General features: G+C 47.8%; 1 protein-coding gene across 1 annotated transcript; it reads left to right on the top strand.

Moving 5' to 3' along the window:
- Positions 1-1,450: 1,450 nt before the first annotated feature.
- LOC144821854 (uncharacterized) lies at positions 1,451-14,535 on the top strand. The gene is made up of 5 exons (XM_078679010.1): positions 1,451-1,547; positions 3,084-3,150; positions 7,673-7,739; positions 10,705-10,771; positions 14,402-14,535. Exons 1-5 carry the CDS (start codon positions 1,460-1,462, stop codon positions 14,413-14,415), a joined length of 303 nt encoding a protein of 100 aa, XP_078535136.1. The 5' UTR covers positions 1,451-1,459; the 3' UTR covers positions 14,416-14,535.
- Positions 14,536-16,867: the final 2,332 nt, after the last annotated feature.

Genomic DNA, 16,867 nt, shown 5'->3' with positions numbered 1-16,867 from the left:
TAATCACATGTATAGCTTTTAAACACATTTTTGAAATAATAAATTACAGTACACATGTTAGGGAGGTTAAATTAATGTTTTAAGTAATAATTATAATTGAAATGAATATAGTTAATTATATCAGAACTTGGCAATCATTTTGAAACGAAATCCATTTGCAGGTGATTGGATATGGTATGGGTCCAATGGTCCATGGGCACAGTCACTACAATCCCCCAATTCAAAAGACAGAAAAATAAGATATGTGTGAGATAAATACCCCTCACAATCTTCAGGCTACACACAGGTATTCGCAATGGGGTCGTTCTGCCACTGAGATGTCTCAGTCAAATTAAAATGACACAAGAACTCCTCCCTGTGTTAAAATACATACCCTCTGTTGGTGATGCTTTGAAAAGCCATTGACTGGGTAAAAAAAGAAGGGTGTGTGCGGGGCAGGAACCTGCAGAGCTGTTCTTGGTGCCCCAAGGTGTGACATTCACAAAGTTATGTTTTGAGTTCACTCAGGTAACAGCTAGAGTCTAGCCAGTCATGAGAGAGGTAAATAGCAGCTGTAATTCTTTCAACATGAGTGTGTGGCTACACGGTCCCCACGAAAACATTTCAAAGATAACACTGAACTCTAGTGCAATTTCACGTAATTGTTTCAGCCTTGTGCCTGGTTTAGATTTTCTTAAGTAAAGCTGTGTTTTCTCTCACTTGTCAGTGGTTTGTTTCACTTTGCTTACTGATGGTTGTTTTTTAGGTTTCGACCTGGGAGGTGCAACTGCGTAGCAGTTGCTCCTCCCACGGCGAAACCTCTTGATCCTACATATTGACTTTGGTTCCGCCTCGGTCTCCCATTGGCTAGCTCCATAAATGGAGGCTAGCCATTGGGAGACAGAGGCTGTCAATCGCGCTTTCTCGGGGAAAACGCGATTCGGGGGCGTTTCTCGGGCTTTTTTTAAGCCCCGCCCCTTTGTCCCGGGCCGCGCTGCCATTGGCTGCCGGCCCGGGACACCCCCGTGACGTCATTTCCCGGGCCGCGCTCTGATTGGCTGGCCGGCCCGGGACCTGACTTGTTATCTAGTGTCTGAGAATAATACGGAACTTCAATTTAGAAACGTGGGTCGGACTTAACAATTAACGAAACCTACTTTATTACAAACCACTGAACTCGTAATAAAACATTTCAATTTTAAGAAATAAGAGGATTATATGTAAATTAAATTTATAAAAAATATTTTACTTTCACCTTTTACGGATTTGCTTTGTGTTGACAAGCCAGGGATAAGTCATCTACTTTACAGTGTATACTTTGTATACCGAGTTGATTATGCGAATCTGCGTTCAATAAGAAAGTAGTCATTTCTAAGATGACTGCTTCATTCTTCTATGGTTGCCGCGCGGCTTTACAGGTTATGATTTCTAACCCAGTCCTTCTTTTGTTTTGTTGCTTGGGTCTATGGACGCTGACAGCATGGAGCGCGCAGAAGCTGGGATCATGGGACAAGCACAGTTTTTACCTGTCACCCACGTCATCTTTGATATGGACGGGCTGTTGCTGGGTCTGTAGCTCCGATTCCTTCTTTGCTTTTAAAATACACTATTATACCCCAGCCAGCTAGGAACTGAACATGCCTTTCAATTCACGTAAACAATCAGCTACTAGAGTCGAGCAGTTTACTGGGGGTGTTAAGTGAAGCCGCGTATTTTTTGTTTTTCTTTTCAGAGCTAAATACTTTTCTGTTTTTCTGAATTCATGGCATGCTAGTTGAAACGTGTACCTTTTCAACAGCGCACTTCCCTGGTTTTCTAATCTCTGCTGCCACACCCAAGCTTATTTTCCATTCATACTAAACCCTCTTGCGTGCACTGTGCAGGCGGAAGCCGGCGTTTCAGCAGAGCGTGTGCTTGCTAGCGCAGGTTCGGCACCATTTACAACTGCCCTAATGTTAAATAGACATTAAGCTTAATTTGCAAAGGCTTTCGGAGTTTGTTTATGCTGTATCTACGTGCAGCGGGAAGTAAGTGATTGACCCTTTTAAAAAAAAAAAAAAAAAAACGGGCGAGTTAGTATTTCTTTCTAATTTAATTTGGGTCATCTATACTATTGGTTGTGGCTTAGATTTTACGCAGTAACAAACCTTTAGTTTTTCTGCTATGTTTTTGCTGCGCGTTTTCATAATTGTATGACGCGTTTTTATTGATCAGTCCCAGCCACAGTGGATTAGAAACTTAAGCAAAATAAATATGCTCCCCGGTTGTATGTTTTTAAATTCCCGCCCTGCCTAGCCCCCAGGTTCCAACTCGTGCCTCTTTCTTCCACCAGCCACACCTCCTGTCTCTCACTCCTGCATGCTCTTTTTCGTCTTTGCCTCCTCCCTTTTCAATTTTTCCTATCTTTCTGACTTTTTTGTGCCTTTCTCTTGCTGTGTCAGTCTGATGATGAAAAACCAAAGCCACAGTTCCAAAACAATCTGTGCCCACCAGGTATACCTTCAGCATACATTAAGCAACGGGTCCTATTGCTGGCCACACAGGTGGGAAGTGTTACAGGAAAATACATTTACACAAGCGATTCTATTTTCAAAAGACGTATCTCATTCTGTTGAGTTCATGCATGCCCGTCAAACTCCTGAATACGCTTGCATCGATTTCCACATGGTAAGCTTTTAGCAATAAAAGTTTTAGTTAAAAAATGAAAGTTTACAACATACGCACGTAAAGCGTATCTAAATATCAAACTTGCGCAGTTCCAGTGCTCAATTCTTCATTGTGCTCAATTTACAGTGGGCGAGAAGCTTCATTTACATCTTGAATTACCCTGAGGTCACCTGAACTTTGGACATCCAATAGAACATTGAGTTCTACCTGAGGGTGAATAACTGAAATGGCGAGGAGGGGAGGGGTAGCAAAATACATAACTATTTGCTTTCAAAAACATGAAAATGCCACATTTGGTGCTCGAAAACAGCACACGATGGCCTACCCCACGCCTCTGCGTTTTCGTGATACTTGAGAAGCTGGACATATGCTGTTTGCACAACGGCTAGCCACTTTGTTTATTTTGCTAATCTTATGTTTATTTCTTTGTTTTTCAGGTCCAATATGGCCCGTGGCGTCTCCGTGCAGCTGTGTGCACTGCTGTGTACGAAGTGGTTCAGACAGGTATGTATGCTGCTGTTTTTCAGTTAAGGTAAGGCATTTTGTTTATTTTGCTAATCTTATGTTTATTTCTATCACTCACTGCTGCACTCTCTCCTCAGCCTCTTACTGCACCATCCCTTCACTCTCTCCTCAGCTCCACTATACCGTCTCTTCACTGTTGCACTCTCCTCAGTCTCTCACTGCACCATCCTTTCACTGCTGCACTCTCTCCTCAGCCTCTCCCTGCACCATCCTTTCACTGATGCACTCCCTCCTCAGCCTCTCCCTCCACTGTCCCTTCACTGATGCACTCTCCTCAGCCTCTCCCTGCACCGTCCCTTCACTGATGCACTCTCTGCGCAGCCCCCCATTGCATCGTCGCCTTAACTGCTGCACTCTCCTCAGCCTCTCCCTGCACCATCCCTTCACTGATGCACTCTGTTCAGCCCCCATTGCATCGTCCCTTCACTGCTGCACTTTCCTCAGCCTCTCACTGCACCATCCCTTCACTGCTGCACTCTCCTCAACCTCTCACTGCACCATCCCTTCACTGCAGCACTCTCTCCTCAGCCTCTTCCTGCGCCATCGCTTCACTGCTGCACTCTCTGCTCAGCCCCCCATCCAGGCTGCAGCCCTCACTCCTCCACTGCACCATCACTCACTGCTGCACTCTCTCTCAGCCTCTCACGGTACTATCCCTTCACTGCTGCACTCTCTTCAGTCTCTCACTGCACAATCCCTTCACTGCTGCACTCACTCATCAGCCTCTCCCTGCACCGTCCCTTCACTGATGCACTCTCTCCACAGCCTCTCCCTGCACCGTCCCTTCACTGATGCACTCTCTCTACAGCCTCTCCCTGCACCGTCCATTCACTGATGCACTCTCTGCTCAGCCTCCCATTGCATCGTCCCTTCACTGCTGCACTCCCTTCAGCCTCTCCCTGCACCGTCCCTTCACTCATGCACTCTCTCCTCAGCCCCCCATTGCATCGTCCCTTCACTGCTGTACTCCCTTCAGCCTCTCCCTGCACCGTCCCTTCACTCATGCACTCTCTGCTCAGCCCCCCATTGCATCGTCCCTTCACTGCTGCACTCTCCTCAGCCTCTCCCAGCACCGTCCCTTCACTGGTGCACTCTCCTCAGCCTCTTACTGCATTATCCCTTCACTGCTACGCTCTCTCCTCAGTCCCACTGTACAGTCCCTTCACGGCTGCACTCTCTGCTCAGCCCCCCACTGCACTGTCCTTTTAATGCTGCACTCTCCTCAGCCTCTCCCTGCGCCATCGCTTCACTGCTGCACTCTCTGCTCAGCCCCCCATCCAGGCTGCAGCCCTCACTCCTCCACTGCACCATCACTCACTGCTGCACTCTCTCTCAGCCTCTCACGGTACTATCCCTTCACTGCTGCACTCTCTTCAGTCTCTCACTGCACAATCCCTTCACTGCTGCACTCACTCATCAGCCTCTCCCTGCACCGTCCCTTCACTGATGCACTCTCTCCACAGCCTCTCCCTGCACCGTCCCTTCACTGATGCACTCTCTCTACAGCCTCTCCCTGCACCGTCCATTCACTGATGCACTCTCTGCTCAGCCTCCCATTGCATCGTCCCTTCACTGCTGCACTCCCTTCAGCCTCTCCCTGCACCGTCCCTTCACTCATGCACTCTCTCCTCAGCCCCCCATTGCATCGTCCCTTCACTGCTGTACTCCCTTCAGCCTCTCCCTGCACCGTCCCTTCACTCATGCACTCTCTGCTCAGCCCCCCATTGCATCGTCCCTTCACTGCTGCACTCTCCTCAGCCTCTCCCAGCACCGTCCCTTCACTGGTGCACTCTCCTCAGCCTCTTACTGCATTATCCCTTCACTGCTACGCTCTCTCCTCAGTCCCACTGTACAGTCCCTTCACGGCTGCACTCTCTGCTCAGCCCCCCACTGCACTGTCCTTTTAATGCTGCACTCTCCTCAGCCTCTCCCTGCACCGTCCCTTCACTGCTGCACTCTCTGCTCAGCCTCTCCCTGCACTGTCCCTTCACTGATGCACTCTCTCCTCAGCCTCTCCCTTCACTGTCCCTTCACTGCTGCACTCTCTTCAGCCTCTCCTTGCACCGTCCCTTCACTGATGCACTCTCTGCTCAGCCCCCATTGCATCGTCCCTTCACTGCTGCACTCTCCTCAGCCTCTCCCTGCACCATCCCTTCACTGACGCACTCTCTGCTCAGCCCCCCATTACATCGTCCCTTCATTGCTGCACTCTCTGCTCAGCCCCCCCCATTCAGGCTGCAGCCCTCACTCCTCCACTGCACCATCACTCACTGCAGCACTCTCTCCTCAGCCTCTTACGGTACCGTCCCTTCACTGATGCACTCTCCTCAGCCTCTCACTGATGCACCATCCCTTCACTCTCTCCTCAGCTCCACTATACCGTCCCTTCACTGTTGCACTCTGCACCCTCCCTTCACTGCTGCACTCTCTGCTCAGCCTCTCCCTGCACCGTCCATTCACTGATGCACTCTCTGCTCAGCCTCCCATTGCATCGTCCCTTCACTGCTGCACTCTCCTCAGCCTCTCCCTGCACTGTCCCTTCACTCATGCACTCTGCTCAGCCCCCCCATTGCATCGTCCCTTCACTGCTGCACTCTCCTCAGCCTCTCCCTTCACCGTCCCTTCACTGGTGCACTCTCCTCAGTCTCTCACTGCACCATCCCTTCACTCTCTCCTCAGCTCCACTATACCGTCTCTTCACTGTTGCACTCTCCTCAGTCTCTCACTGCACCATCCTTTCACTGCTACACTCTCTCCTCAGCCTCTCCCTGCACCATCCCTTCACTGATGCACTCTCTCCTCAGCCTCTCCCTGCACCGGCCCTTCACTGATGCACTCTCTCCTCAGCCTCTCCCTGCACCGTCCCTTTATTTCTGCACTCTCTCCTTAGCCTCTCCTTGCACCGTCCCTTCACTGCTGCACTCTCCTCAGCCTCTCTTTGCACCGTCCCTTCACTGATGCACTCTCTGCTCAGCCCCCCATTGCATCGTCCCTTCACTGCTTCACTCTCCTCATCCTCACCCTGCACCATCCCTCCACTGGCGCACTCTCTGCTCAGCCCCACCCCCCCATCCAGGCTGCAGCCCTCACTCCTCCACTGCACCATCACTCACTGCTGCACTCTCTCCTCAGCCTCTTACGGTACCGTCCCTTCACTCTCTCCTCAGCTCCACTATACCGTCCCTTCAAACTCTCTCTCTCACTACCTCACTCTCACTACCCCACTCTCTCTTTCACTAACTCAGTATCTCTCTCACTACCTCACTATCTCACACTACTACACTATCTCTCATTCACTCTCTCTCTACCTCACTACTCAACTCTCTTTCTCACAGCATCACAATATCACTACCACAGTAACTATCTCTCTAACACACTACTTCACAACTTCACTCTCTCTATCTCACTACCTTACCCTCTCTACATCACTACCTCACTCTATCTATTACTATCTCACTATCTCACTATATCATGACACTCTCAAAAATTCACTACAACACTCTCTCACTACCTCACAACTTCACTCTCTCTCTCTCTCTCTAACTCACTGCTTCACTCTCTCTCTATCTCACTACCTCACACTTTCTCTATATACTACCTCACTCTATTTATATCTCACTATCTCTCTCTCACTATATCACGACACTCTCTCTAAAGTTCACTACATCACTCTCTCACTACCACACAACTTCACTCTCTCTCTAAATCACTACTTCACTCTCTCTCTCTCTCTCTCAAATACACTAACTCACTTTCACTCTCTCATACACTATCTCACTCTCTCTCTAGCTCACTACTTCACAACATCTCTCTGTTTCTATCTCAATACAGCACAACAACTCTCACCCTCACTACCTCATTCTTTCACTACCTCACTCTCTCTCACTACCTCACTCTATATCTACTTCACTCTCCCACAAAACAAAACTAACTACATCACTACTCAAATTATATCTATAACACTATCTCACTCTCTCTCTCACTAACTCTCTCCATAACATCACTCTATCTATTTCCATATCACTCTCACTACCTAACTATAACACAAGTCACTCACTCAAAAAATAACTACAACACTCTCTCGCTGACTCACTCTCTATCTCACTAGCTCACAAGTTCATTCTCTCTCTCCAACTCACTACGTCACTCTCTATCTCACTAACTCACTCTCTCTCTCTTTCTATCTCACTAAGTCACTTTCACTCTCTCTTAAACTACCTCAGTCCTTCTCTATCTCACTATGTCACAACATCACTCATTGTTTCTATCTCACTACCACCAAAATCACTCTCCATCACTAACTCACTCTTTCACTACCTCACTCTCTCTGTCTCACTCTATCTACCTCACTCTCTCTCTCACTACCTCACTCTCTCTATTTCTACCTCACTAAGTCACTTTCACTCTCTTTCACTACCTCACTCTCTGTCTCTGTTTTCGTTCAGAGGTAAGCCATTTTTTATTTTTTTTGCTAATCTTATGTTTATTTTCTCTTTTCTAGGTTCAACATGGCCTGTGGCGATTCCCTTCAGCGATGTGCACCGCTGTGCACGGAGTTGTTCAGACAGGTATGTATGTTGATTTTAGTTTATGTTAGAGGTAAGGCATATTTTTATTTTTACACTGCACTGTCCTTTTACTGCTGCACTCTCTCCTCAGCCTCTCCCTGCGCCATCGCTTCACTGCTGTACTCTCTGCTCAGCCCCCCCCCCATCCAGGCTGCAGCCCTCACTCCTCCACTGCACCATCACTCACTGCTGCACTCTCTCCTCAGCCTCTCACGGTACCATCGCTTCACTGATGCACTCTCCTCAGCTTCTTACTGCACCAGCCCTTCACTCTCTCCTCAGCTCCACTATACCGTCTCTTCCCTGTTACAGTCCCTTCACTGCTGCACTCTCTGCTCAGCCCCCCACTGCACCGTCCTTTTAATGCTGCACTCTCCTCAGTCTCTCACTGCACCATCCTTTCACTGCTGCACTCTCTCCTCAGCCTCTCCCTGCACCATCCTATCACTGATGCACTCTCTCCTCAGCCTCTCCCTGCACTGTCCCTTCACTGATGCACTCTCCTCACCCTCTCCCTGCACCGTCCCTTCACTGATGCACTCTCTGCTCAGCTCCCCATTGCATCGTCCCTTCACTGCTGCACGCTCCTCAGCCTCTCCCTGCACCGTCCCTTCACTGATGCACTCTCTGCTCAGCCCCCCATTACATCGTCCCTTCATTGCTGCACTCTCTGCTCAGCCCCCCCCATTCAGGCTGCAGCCCTCACTCCTCCACTGCACCATCACTCACTGCAGCACTCTCTCCTCAGCCTCTTACGGTACCGTCCCTTCACTGATGCACTCTCCTCAGCCTCTCACTGATGCACCATCCCTTCACTCTCTCCTCAGCTCCACTATACCGTCCCTTCACTGTTGCACTCTGCACCCTCCCTTCACTGCTGCACTCTCTGCTCAGCCTCTCCCTGCACCGTCCATTCACTGATGCACTCTCTGCTCAGCCTCCCATTGCATCGTCCCTTCACTGCTGCACTCTCCTCAGCCTCTCCCTGCACTGTCCCTTCACTCATGCACTCTGCTCAGCCCCCCCATTGCATCGTCCCTTCACTGCTGCACTCTCCTCAGCCTCTCCCTTCACCGTCCCTTCACTGGTGCACTCTCCTCAGTCTCTCACTGCACCATCCCTTCACTCTCTCCTCAGCTCCACTATACCGTCTCTTCACTGTTGCACTCTCCTCAGTCTCTCACTGCACCATCCTTTCACTGCTACACTCTCTCCTCAGCCTCTCCCTGCACCATCCCTTCACTGATGCACTCTCTCCTCAGCCTCTCCCTGCACCGGCCCTTCACTGATGCACTCTCTCCTCAGCCTCTCCCTGCACCGTCCCTTTATTTCTGCACTCTCTCCTTAGCCTCTCCTTGCACCGTCCCTTCACTGCTGCACTCTCCTCAGCCTCTCCTTGCACCGTCCCTTCACTGATGTACTCTCTGCTCAGCCCCCCATTGCATCGTCCCTTCACTGCTTCACTCTCCTCATCCTCACCCTGCACCATCCCTCCACTGGCGCACTCTCTGCTCAGCCCCACCCCCCCATCCAGGCTGCAGCCCTCACTCCTCCACTGCACCATCACTCACTGCTGCACTCTCTCCTCAGCCTCTTACGGTACCGTCCCTTCACTCTCTCCTCAGCTCCACTATACCGTCCCTTCAAACTCTCTCTCTCACTACCTCACTCTCACTACCCCACTCTCTCTTTCACTAACTCAGTATCTCTCTCACTACCTCACTATCTCACACTACTACACTATCTCTCATTCACTCTCTCTCTACCTCACTACTCAACTCTCTTTCTCACAGCATCACAATATCACTACCACAGTAACTATCTCTCTAACACACTACTTCACAACTTCACTCTCTCTATCTCACTACCTTACCCTCTCTACATCACTACCTCACTCTATCTATTACTATCTCACTATCTCACTGCCTCACTATATCATGACACTCTCAAAAATTCACTACAACACTCTCTCACTACCTCACAACTTCACTCTCTCTCTCTCTCTCTAACTCACTGCTTCACTCTCTCTCTATCTCACTACCTCACACTTTCTCTATATACTACCTCACTCTATTTATATCTCACTATCTCTCTCTCACTATATCACGACACTCTCTCTAAAGTTCACCACATCACTCTCTCACTACCACACAACTTCACTCTCTCTCTAAATCACTACTTCACTCTCTCTCTCTCTCTCTCTCAAATACACTAACTCACTTTCACTCTCTCATACACTATCTCACTCTCTCTCTAGCTCACTACTTCACAACATCTCTCTGTTTCTATCTCAATACAGCACAACAACTCTCACCCTCACTACCTCATTCTTTCACTACCTCACTCTCTCTCACTACCTCACTCTATATCTACTTCACTCTCCCACAAAACAAAAATAACTACATCACTACTCAAATTATATCTATAACACTATCTCACTCTCTCTCTCACTAACTCTCTCCATAACATCACTCTATCTATTTCCATATCACTCTCACTACCTAACTATAACACAAGTCACTCACTCAAAAAATAACTACAACACTCTCTCGCTGACTCACTCTCTATCTCACTAGCTCACAAGTTCATTCTCTCTCTCCAACTCACTACGTCACTCTCTATCTCACTAACTCACTCTCTCTCTCTTTCTCACTAAGTCACTTTCACTCTCTCTTAAACTACCTCAGTCCTTCTCTATCTCACTACGTCACAACATCACTCATTGTTTCTATCTCACTACCACCAAAATCACTCTCCATCACTAACTCACTCTTTCACTACCTCACTCTCTCTGTCTCACTCTATCTACCTCACTCTATCTCTCACTACCTCACTCTCTCTATTTCTACCTCACTAAGTCACTTTCACTCTCTTTCACTACCTCACTCTCTGTCTCTGTTTTCGTTCAGAGGTAAGCCATTTTTTATTTTTTTTGCTAATCTTATGTTTATTTTCTCTTTTCTAGGTTCAACATGGCCTGTGGCGATTCCCTTCAGCGATGTGCACCGCTGTGCACGGAGTTGTTCAGACAGGTATGTATGTTGATTTTAGTTTATGTTAGAGGTAAGGCATATTTTTATTTTTACACTGCACTGTCCTTTTACTGCTGCACTCTCTCCTCAGCCTCTCCCTGCGCCATCGCTTCACTGCTGTACTCTCTGCTCAGCCCCCCCCCCATCCAGGCTGCAGCCCTCACTCCTCCACTGCACCATCACTCACTGCTGCACTCTCTCCTCAGCCTCTCACGGTACCATCGCTTCACTGATGCACTCTCCTCAGCTTCTTACTGCACCAGCCCTTCACTCTCTCCTCAGCTCCACTATACCGTCTCTTCCCTGTTACAGTCCCTTCACTGCTGCACTCTCTGCTCAGCCCCCCACTGCACCGTCCTTTTAATGCTGCACTCTCCTCAGTCTCTCACTGCACCATCCTTTCACTGCTGCACTCTCTCCTCAGCCTCTCCCTGCACCATCCTATCACTGATGCACTCTCTCCTCAGCCTCTCCCTGCACTGTCCCTTCACTGATGCACTCTCCTCACCCTCTCCCTGCACCGTCCCTTCACTGATGCACTCTCTGCTCAGCTCCCCATTGCATCGTCCCTTCACTGCTGCACGCTCCTCAGCCTCTCCCTGCACCGTCCCTTCACTGATGCACTCTCTATTCAGCCCCCCATTGCATCGTCCCTTCACTGCTGCACTTTCCTCAGCCTCTCAATGCACCATCGCTTCACTGCAGCACTCTCTCCTCAGCCTCTCCCTGCGCCATCGCTTCACTCTCTGCTCAGCCCCCCCATCCAGGCTGCAGCCCTCACTCCTCCACTGCACCATCACTCACTGCAGCACTCTCTCCTCAGCCTCTTACGGTACCGTCCCTTCACTGCTGCACTCTCCTCAGCCTCTCACTGCACCATCCCTTCACTGCTGCACTCTCTTCAGTCTCTCACTGCACCATCCCTTCACTGCTGCACTCTCTCCTCGGCCTCTCCCTGCACCGTCCATTCACTGATGCACTCTCTGCTCAGCCTCCAATTGCATCGTCCCTTCACTGCTGCACTCTCTTCAGCCTCTCCCGGCACCGTCCCTTCACTGGTGCACTCTCCTCAGTCTCTCACTGCACCATCCCTTCACTGCTGCACTCTCTCCTCAGCCTCTCCCTGCACCATCCCTTCACTGATGCACTCTCTCCTCAGCCTCTCCCTGCACCGTCCCTTTATTGCTGCACTCTCTCCTTAGCCTCTCCTTGCACCGTCCCTTCACTGCTGCACTCTCCTCAGCCTCTCACTGCACCGTCACTTCACTGCTGCACTCACTCCTCCTCCCCACTGCACCGTCCCTTCACTGCTGCACTCTCCTCAGCCTCTCACTGAATTATCCCTTCACTGCTACACTCTCCCCTCAATCCCACTGCACCGTCCCTTCACTGCTGCACTCTATGCTCAGCCCCCCACTGCACCGTCCTTTTACTGCTGCACTCTCTGCTCAGCCCCCCACTGCACTGTCCTTTTACTGCTGCACTCTCCTCAGTTTCTCCCTGCACCGTCCCTTCACTGCTGCACTCTCTGCTCAGCCTCTCCCTGCACTGTCCCTTCACTGATGCACTCTCTCCTCAGCCTCTCCCTGCACTGTCCCTTCACTGCTGCACTCTCCTCAGCCTCTCCTTGCACCGTCCCTTCACTGATGCACTCTCTGCTCAGCCCCCCATTGCATTCACTCATCTATTCATCCTTTCCCTCATCATTCCATTCACCCCTTCACTCATCCATTCATACTTTCACTAATCCATCCAGCTATGGCTTCCTTGTATAACACATTTTGTCTGCAAAATGTCTGTAATATACATTAAAAATAAATTAAAAAATAAACAATTTCCAAGATTGTCTTTAAAAATTAATCTAAGTGATGAGCGCAAAAATCTGTAGAACAGAGCTGGCTCTTTCACACCACACCTCCCCTTCACTCCCACCCCCTTTGAAAGGCTGGGGCCCTGGGCCAGAGTCCACTTTGCAGATGCCTTAAAAGTTCTCTGAAAAAGTAGAGCTAACTCTCCCAGGAGGGGGTTAATTCACAGCGCTGAAATGCTTCAGCTGCAGTGGGAGGCAAGGGGTCTCCTCTACTAAAACTGAAAGCGTGTCTAACTTTTTGTAAGGCGAAACCGTTGCATTGTAAATGCTTGTTTTTAATGAAAGTGCTTTGGCTGCCTTTTAGTTTTCGTTTTGCCACTAACTGGTTGGTCCACGCAGTAATATTTTGTGTCAGAGCCTTGCAAGTTAATCTGAAGAGTTGTGAAACATAAGTGGAATATGTATTTTGCTACAAACGATACAGACACAAATTATAGTTGAAATAATTATTTCCTATAAACACATAAAAGCATTACCTTAAAAACACAGGGGCATATTACCAAGGGTGGCGATAGGCAATTATCACCGGTTTAGCGGCTGTTTTTGGCCGCTAAGCGGCGCTAATTCTATCGCTCTATTAGCAAGCTGTCGCTAACTGATGTTAGCGACAGCTTTTAGGCGATAGCGAGCAGTTTGGGGCCCGCATTGCATGTTAATGATATTTATCGCTAATGACATGCAAAGTGGGCGTACCCAACCTGTTAGCTACTGAAAGCAGTCGCTAACGTCGCTATAGCCTATTAGCAAGGCAGGCGTAGCGATGGAAATATTCCCGCTATCGCCAAAAACCAATGCCTGCTCAGACCAGTTTTTAGCCTTGTTATCCAATGGAAGGTGGATAACATGACTAAGAGCATTTTGTCGCTAATGCGTGAGTATTGCTGTATTCTCAGCGATATTCACGCATTTCGCCGCTACCGCTTGATATTTTAGCACAATGGAGAAAAACGTTGCTAATAGCATGTTTTCTCCGCTAACATATCCAGCGATCGGCAGCGATAAAAAAATCATCCCTATTTAGCGATGATTATCGCTACTTGTTGGTAGTATGCCCCACAGCTCCTTGAGTCCCTGATAGTAGCGCTGCACAACATTTAACACTATCTCATAGCTGGCCTAAAAATACCTTTCGCATTTGCTGGTGTGGAGAGGCGTTGCTCATGTGATTGCTGCACGCCAATTTAGATCTGAGGACTTACCTTCTGCAAGGAGCTGTTTCTCATCCCCCTTCTATCATCGTTATTCATATGTTCTTGAAAAAAATGCACTTACAAAATTAATTGTGAATTCTCTGACAAATACAATAGGAAAATATATTACATTGTGAACTCTGAAAACTGCAACCGGAAGTGGTTTTATCTGTAAACTCTCTGGCAATTACAAAGGGAAGGGGTTTTACATTGTGAATTCCAGGACAAGTGCAACGGAAAAGTGTTTTATATTGAGAACCCTATGACCATTACAATAGGAAGAACTTCCCGCTGTGAACCCCTTGATGATGATGATGGGCTATACGTTATTTAACATTAAGAGACCATCAAACACATATTACTACTTCAGATGGCGCTAGAAATATCGTTTTTGTATGCATTTGCAATTCTTATGATTTCTATTTAGTTGTGTGTGAACTAAAGATTTTTTTTTAAGGTAAATACACTAAATATTAATTTATTAAAAATTAGTACTCACTTTGTGGAGTCCGTTAACGTGTATTTCACTCTTAATTTGCTTTAATTCAATCTTTTGGTTTTACTTTTCAGAACCACGCTGTTGATATTCAATAAATTACTTTTAGAACAAAGTGTGGGTAACTTTCCCATTAAACTGTGGTAATGTCCTGCTTCAGTCATATGTTTAAGACCAAAGACCTTTTGAAACTGAATGTAAATAAAGCATATGCATTGGTTCTAGAGAATCATCATCCTTAAACCCGGCTCTCTATGCGGCAGTCTTTTCTCTTTGTCCGTGCCCTGCTACCACCATAAAAATGCTGGTGTCACTATCAACCTTGACCTTGCATTTCTTCCACATGTCAACAAGATTGCTGGAACCTCGCTCCCTTTTTGAAGAGCTTAAATAAAGTTCTTCCTTGACCGTGAATTACAGGGAAAAGGTTATCTATCAAGGCAGCTCTGTCATCCTGCTTGGATTATAGGAATTAAGGGGCATATTACCAAGCTATAGCGATAATCATCGCTAAGCTTGGTTAGCGGGTATAAAAATATCGCCGCGCTCCGACGATTTTTACCGCTGAGATACCTTGATATTATCAAGGTTTTTCTCAAAAGCGGTAAAAATCGTGGGAAATGCATGAATATCGCTGTAAAATCAGCGATATTCATGCATTATCGTGACAATGCTCTTAGCCATGTTATCCACCTTCCATTGGTTAACATGGCTAAGAACTGCTCTGGGCAGGCGTTAACTTTTGGAGATAATCGCGCTTATCGCGATTATTTCCAAAAGTTGGTAATAGGTGATAGCGATGTTAGCGACTGTTTCCAGTCGCTAACAGCTTGGCACGCCCACTATGCATGTCATTAGCGATAATTATCGCTGACATGCATAGTGGGCCCCTAAATGCCCGCTATCGCCTATTAGCTGTCGCTAGCTGGTGTTAGCGACAGCTAGGTAATAGGGCGATAAAATTATCGCCGCTTTAGCGGGAAAAATTCCCGCTAAAGCGACGATAAGGCCCTTGGTAATATGCCCCTAAGGGCCATATTATCAAGCAAGGACGATACATTATCGCCGCTTTTATCGGCAGGAAACTGCCGCTAAAGCGGCGATAATGGGCTTGATAATATGCCCTTGTGAATTCCTAAAGAAGTCCAGGTTAACACCAGAACCTGGGCTTCTATGGGCTTCACATGTTACCATCGAGTAAACAATTTCGTTTACAACAGTTTACATGGTGCACAAGGCAGGTTGAGTTCCTCAGCTCTTGGATTCAGCCCTGCCTGCCCTCTCACATGCTTCGTTCCCTGCCCTCTTATTTTATTTATTTTAATAGTTTTTCATAGTCCGAAAATGACCCTTGCTGGTGTCAGAGCGCTCTTCTCTTGCACTCCTGGTTGTGCCCATGTTACATTGCACCCGGGTGGGCAGACTATGGCTGGTATTCTCAGTACGACAGGGGTAAAAGACAGGGTTCACGTGAGTGTGGTGTGCAGCACTTTGAAGCCAGACCTCTTGACATTGACAACGTTTGTTGGTTAAGTGCTGAAAGCCGGTTTTGAACCCTGGTTTATGAGGTCAACAATTTAACAGCAGCTGGCCCGTGGGCTCAGACACAAGTGTTAAGAACTACTGGAGTCGGTGTTTACATTTTTTGCACCTTGGAATGCAGCTCCTGGATTCAGTCAAAAAAGTGTGTGTCAAGCCTTCTCATCAAGCTGTTAATTAGGGGGCGCTGCAGAGGGAGACGTGAATAATTTGGTCCAAGGTTCCATGTGTAACCCATTACTTTTTCGTGTTTCACCTCAAACTGGCGACTGTATGTCAGACACCACAGCCGTGTCCAGTTTCCTCTTCATAAGTGGATTGTTTTCTCTTCCAGTGGCAAAGGTGCCTCTGCCTTCAGCTGTCAGGAGAGAAATGTGCACATAAGTGTTCTCAGTTACAAAGGTCAAATACTTTTCTGTCCATTCAGCCCCATTACACTGGAGGTCTTAATTGCTTCACAAAAAGCAAGGGGAATTACTCAAGGTCTTGTTTGATTTTTCTGACCCTCGGGGGAGAGAAGCTCATCTGAAAAATGTGCACACAGTTTGCAAGAATCTAATCTGTACCTATTCAATAAATAGCTGCTAAATCTAACTAAATATTAAATGTTATTTTCTAGCTACAACCCGAGGAAAAATTGCTACAGAATCACACTCCCCACACACACACATATATAGACACGAAATCTCTCTCTCTCTCTATATATATATATATATATGTATATATATTACCTACTGGCGGTCGCCAGTAGGTAGTTATAGTTAGGATCGTTTTCCATAGGAAATCCGCAACATTCTATTGGGAATAACTTTGGCGCCGAATGAGGGATCTGCCTGTAATTTTCCTTAACTTTGCCTCGCTGTGCCCTGCTCCTTCCCTGAAAGTTTCGGGGGGATCCGTCAAGCGGGGGCCGAGATAAAAGGGGGGTCCCAAAACGTGTTTTCCCCATGTTAATTTCCATAGGGCGGTTGGACTCACTTTTAGCCCGAACGGCTGAATGG

This window comes from Lissotriton helveticus, chromosome 2_2 (genome assembly GCF_964261635.1).
Source record: "Lissotriton helveticus chromosome 2_2, aLisHel1.1, whole genome shotgun sequence".
Taxonomy (NCBI): Eukaryota; Metazoa; Chordata; class Amphibia; order Caudata; family Salamandridae; genus Lissotriton; species Lissotriton helveticus.
This window is presented reverse-complemented; position numbering and strand designations above follow the sequence as displayed.

Coding starts and splice junctions, on each gene's coding strand:
- LOC144821854 (XM_078679010.1), top strand. CDS start 1,460: ATGGAGCGCGCAGAAGCTGGGATCATGGGACAAGCACAGTTTTTACCT. Junction 1,548..3,083: donor TATGGACGGGCTGTTGCTGG/GTCTGTAGCTCC, acceptor TTTGTTTTTCAG/GTCCAATATGGCCCGTGGCG. Junction 7,740..10,704: donor GCACGGAGTTGTTCAGACAG/GTATGTATGTTG, acceptor TCTCTTTTCTAG/GTTCAACATGGCCTGTGGCG.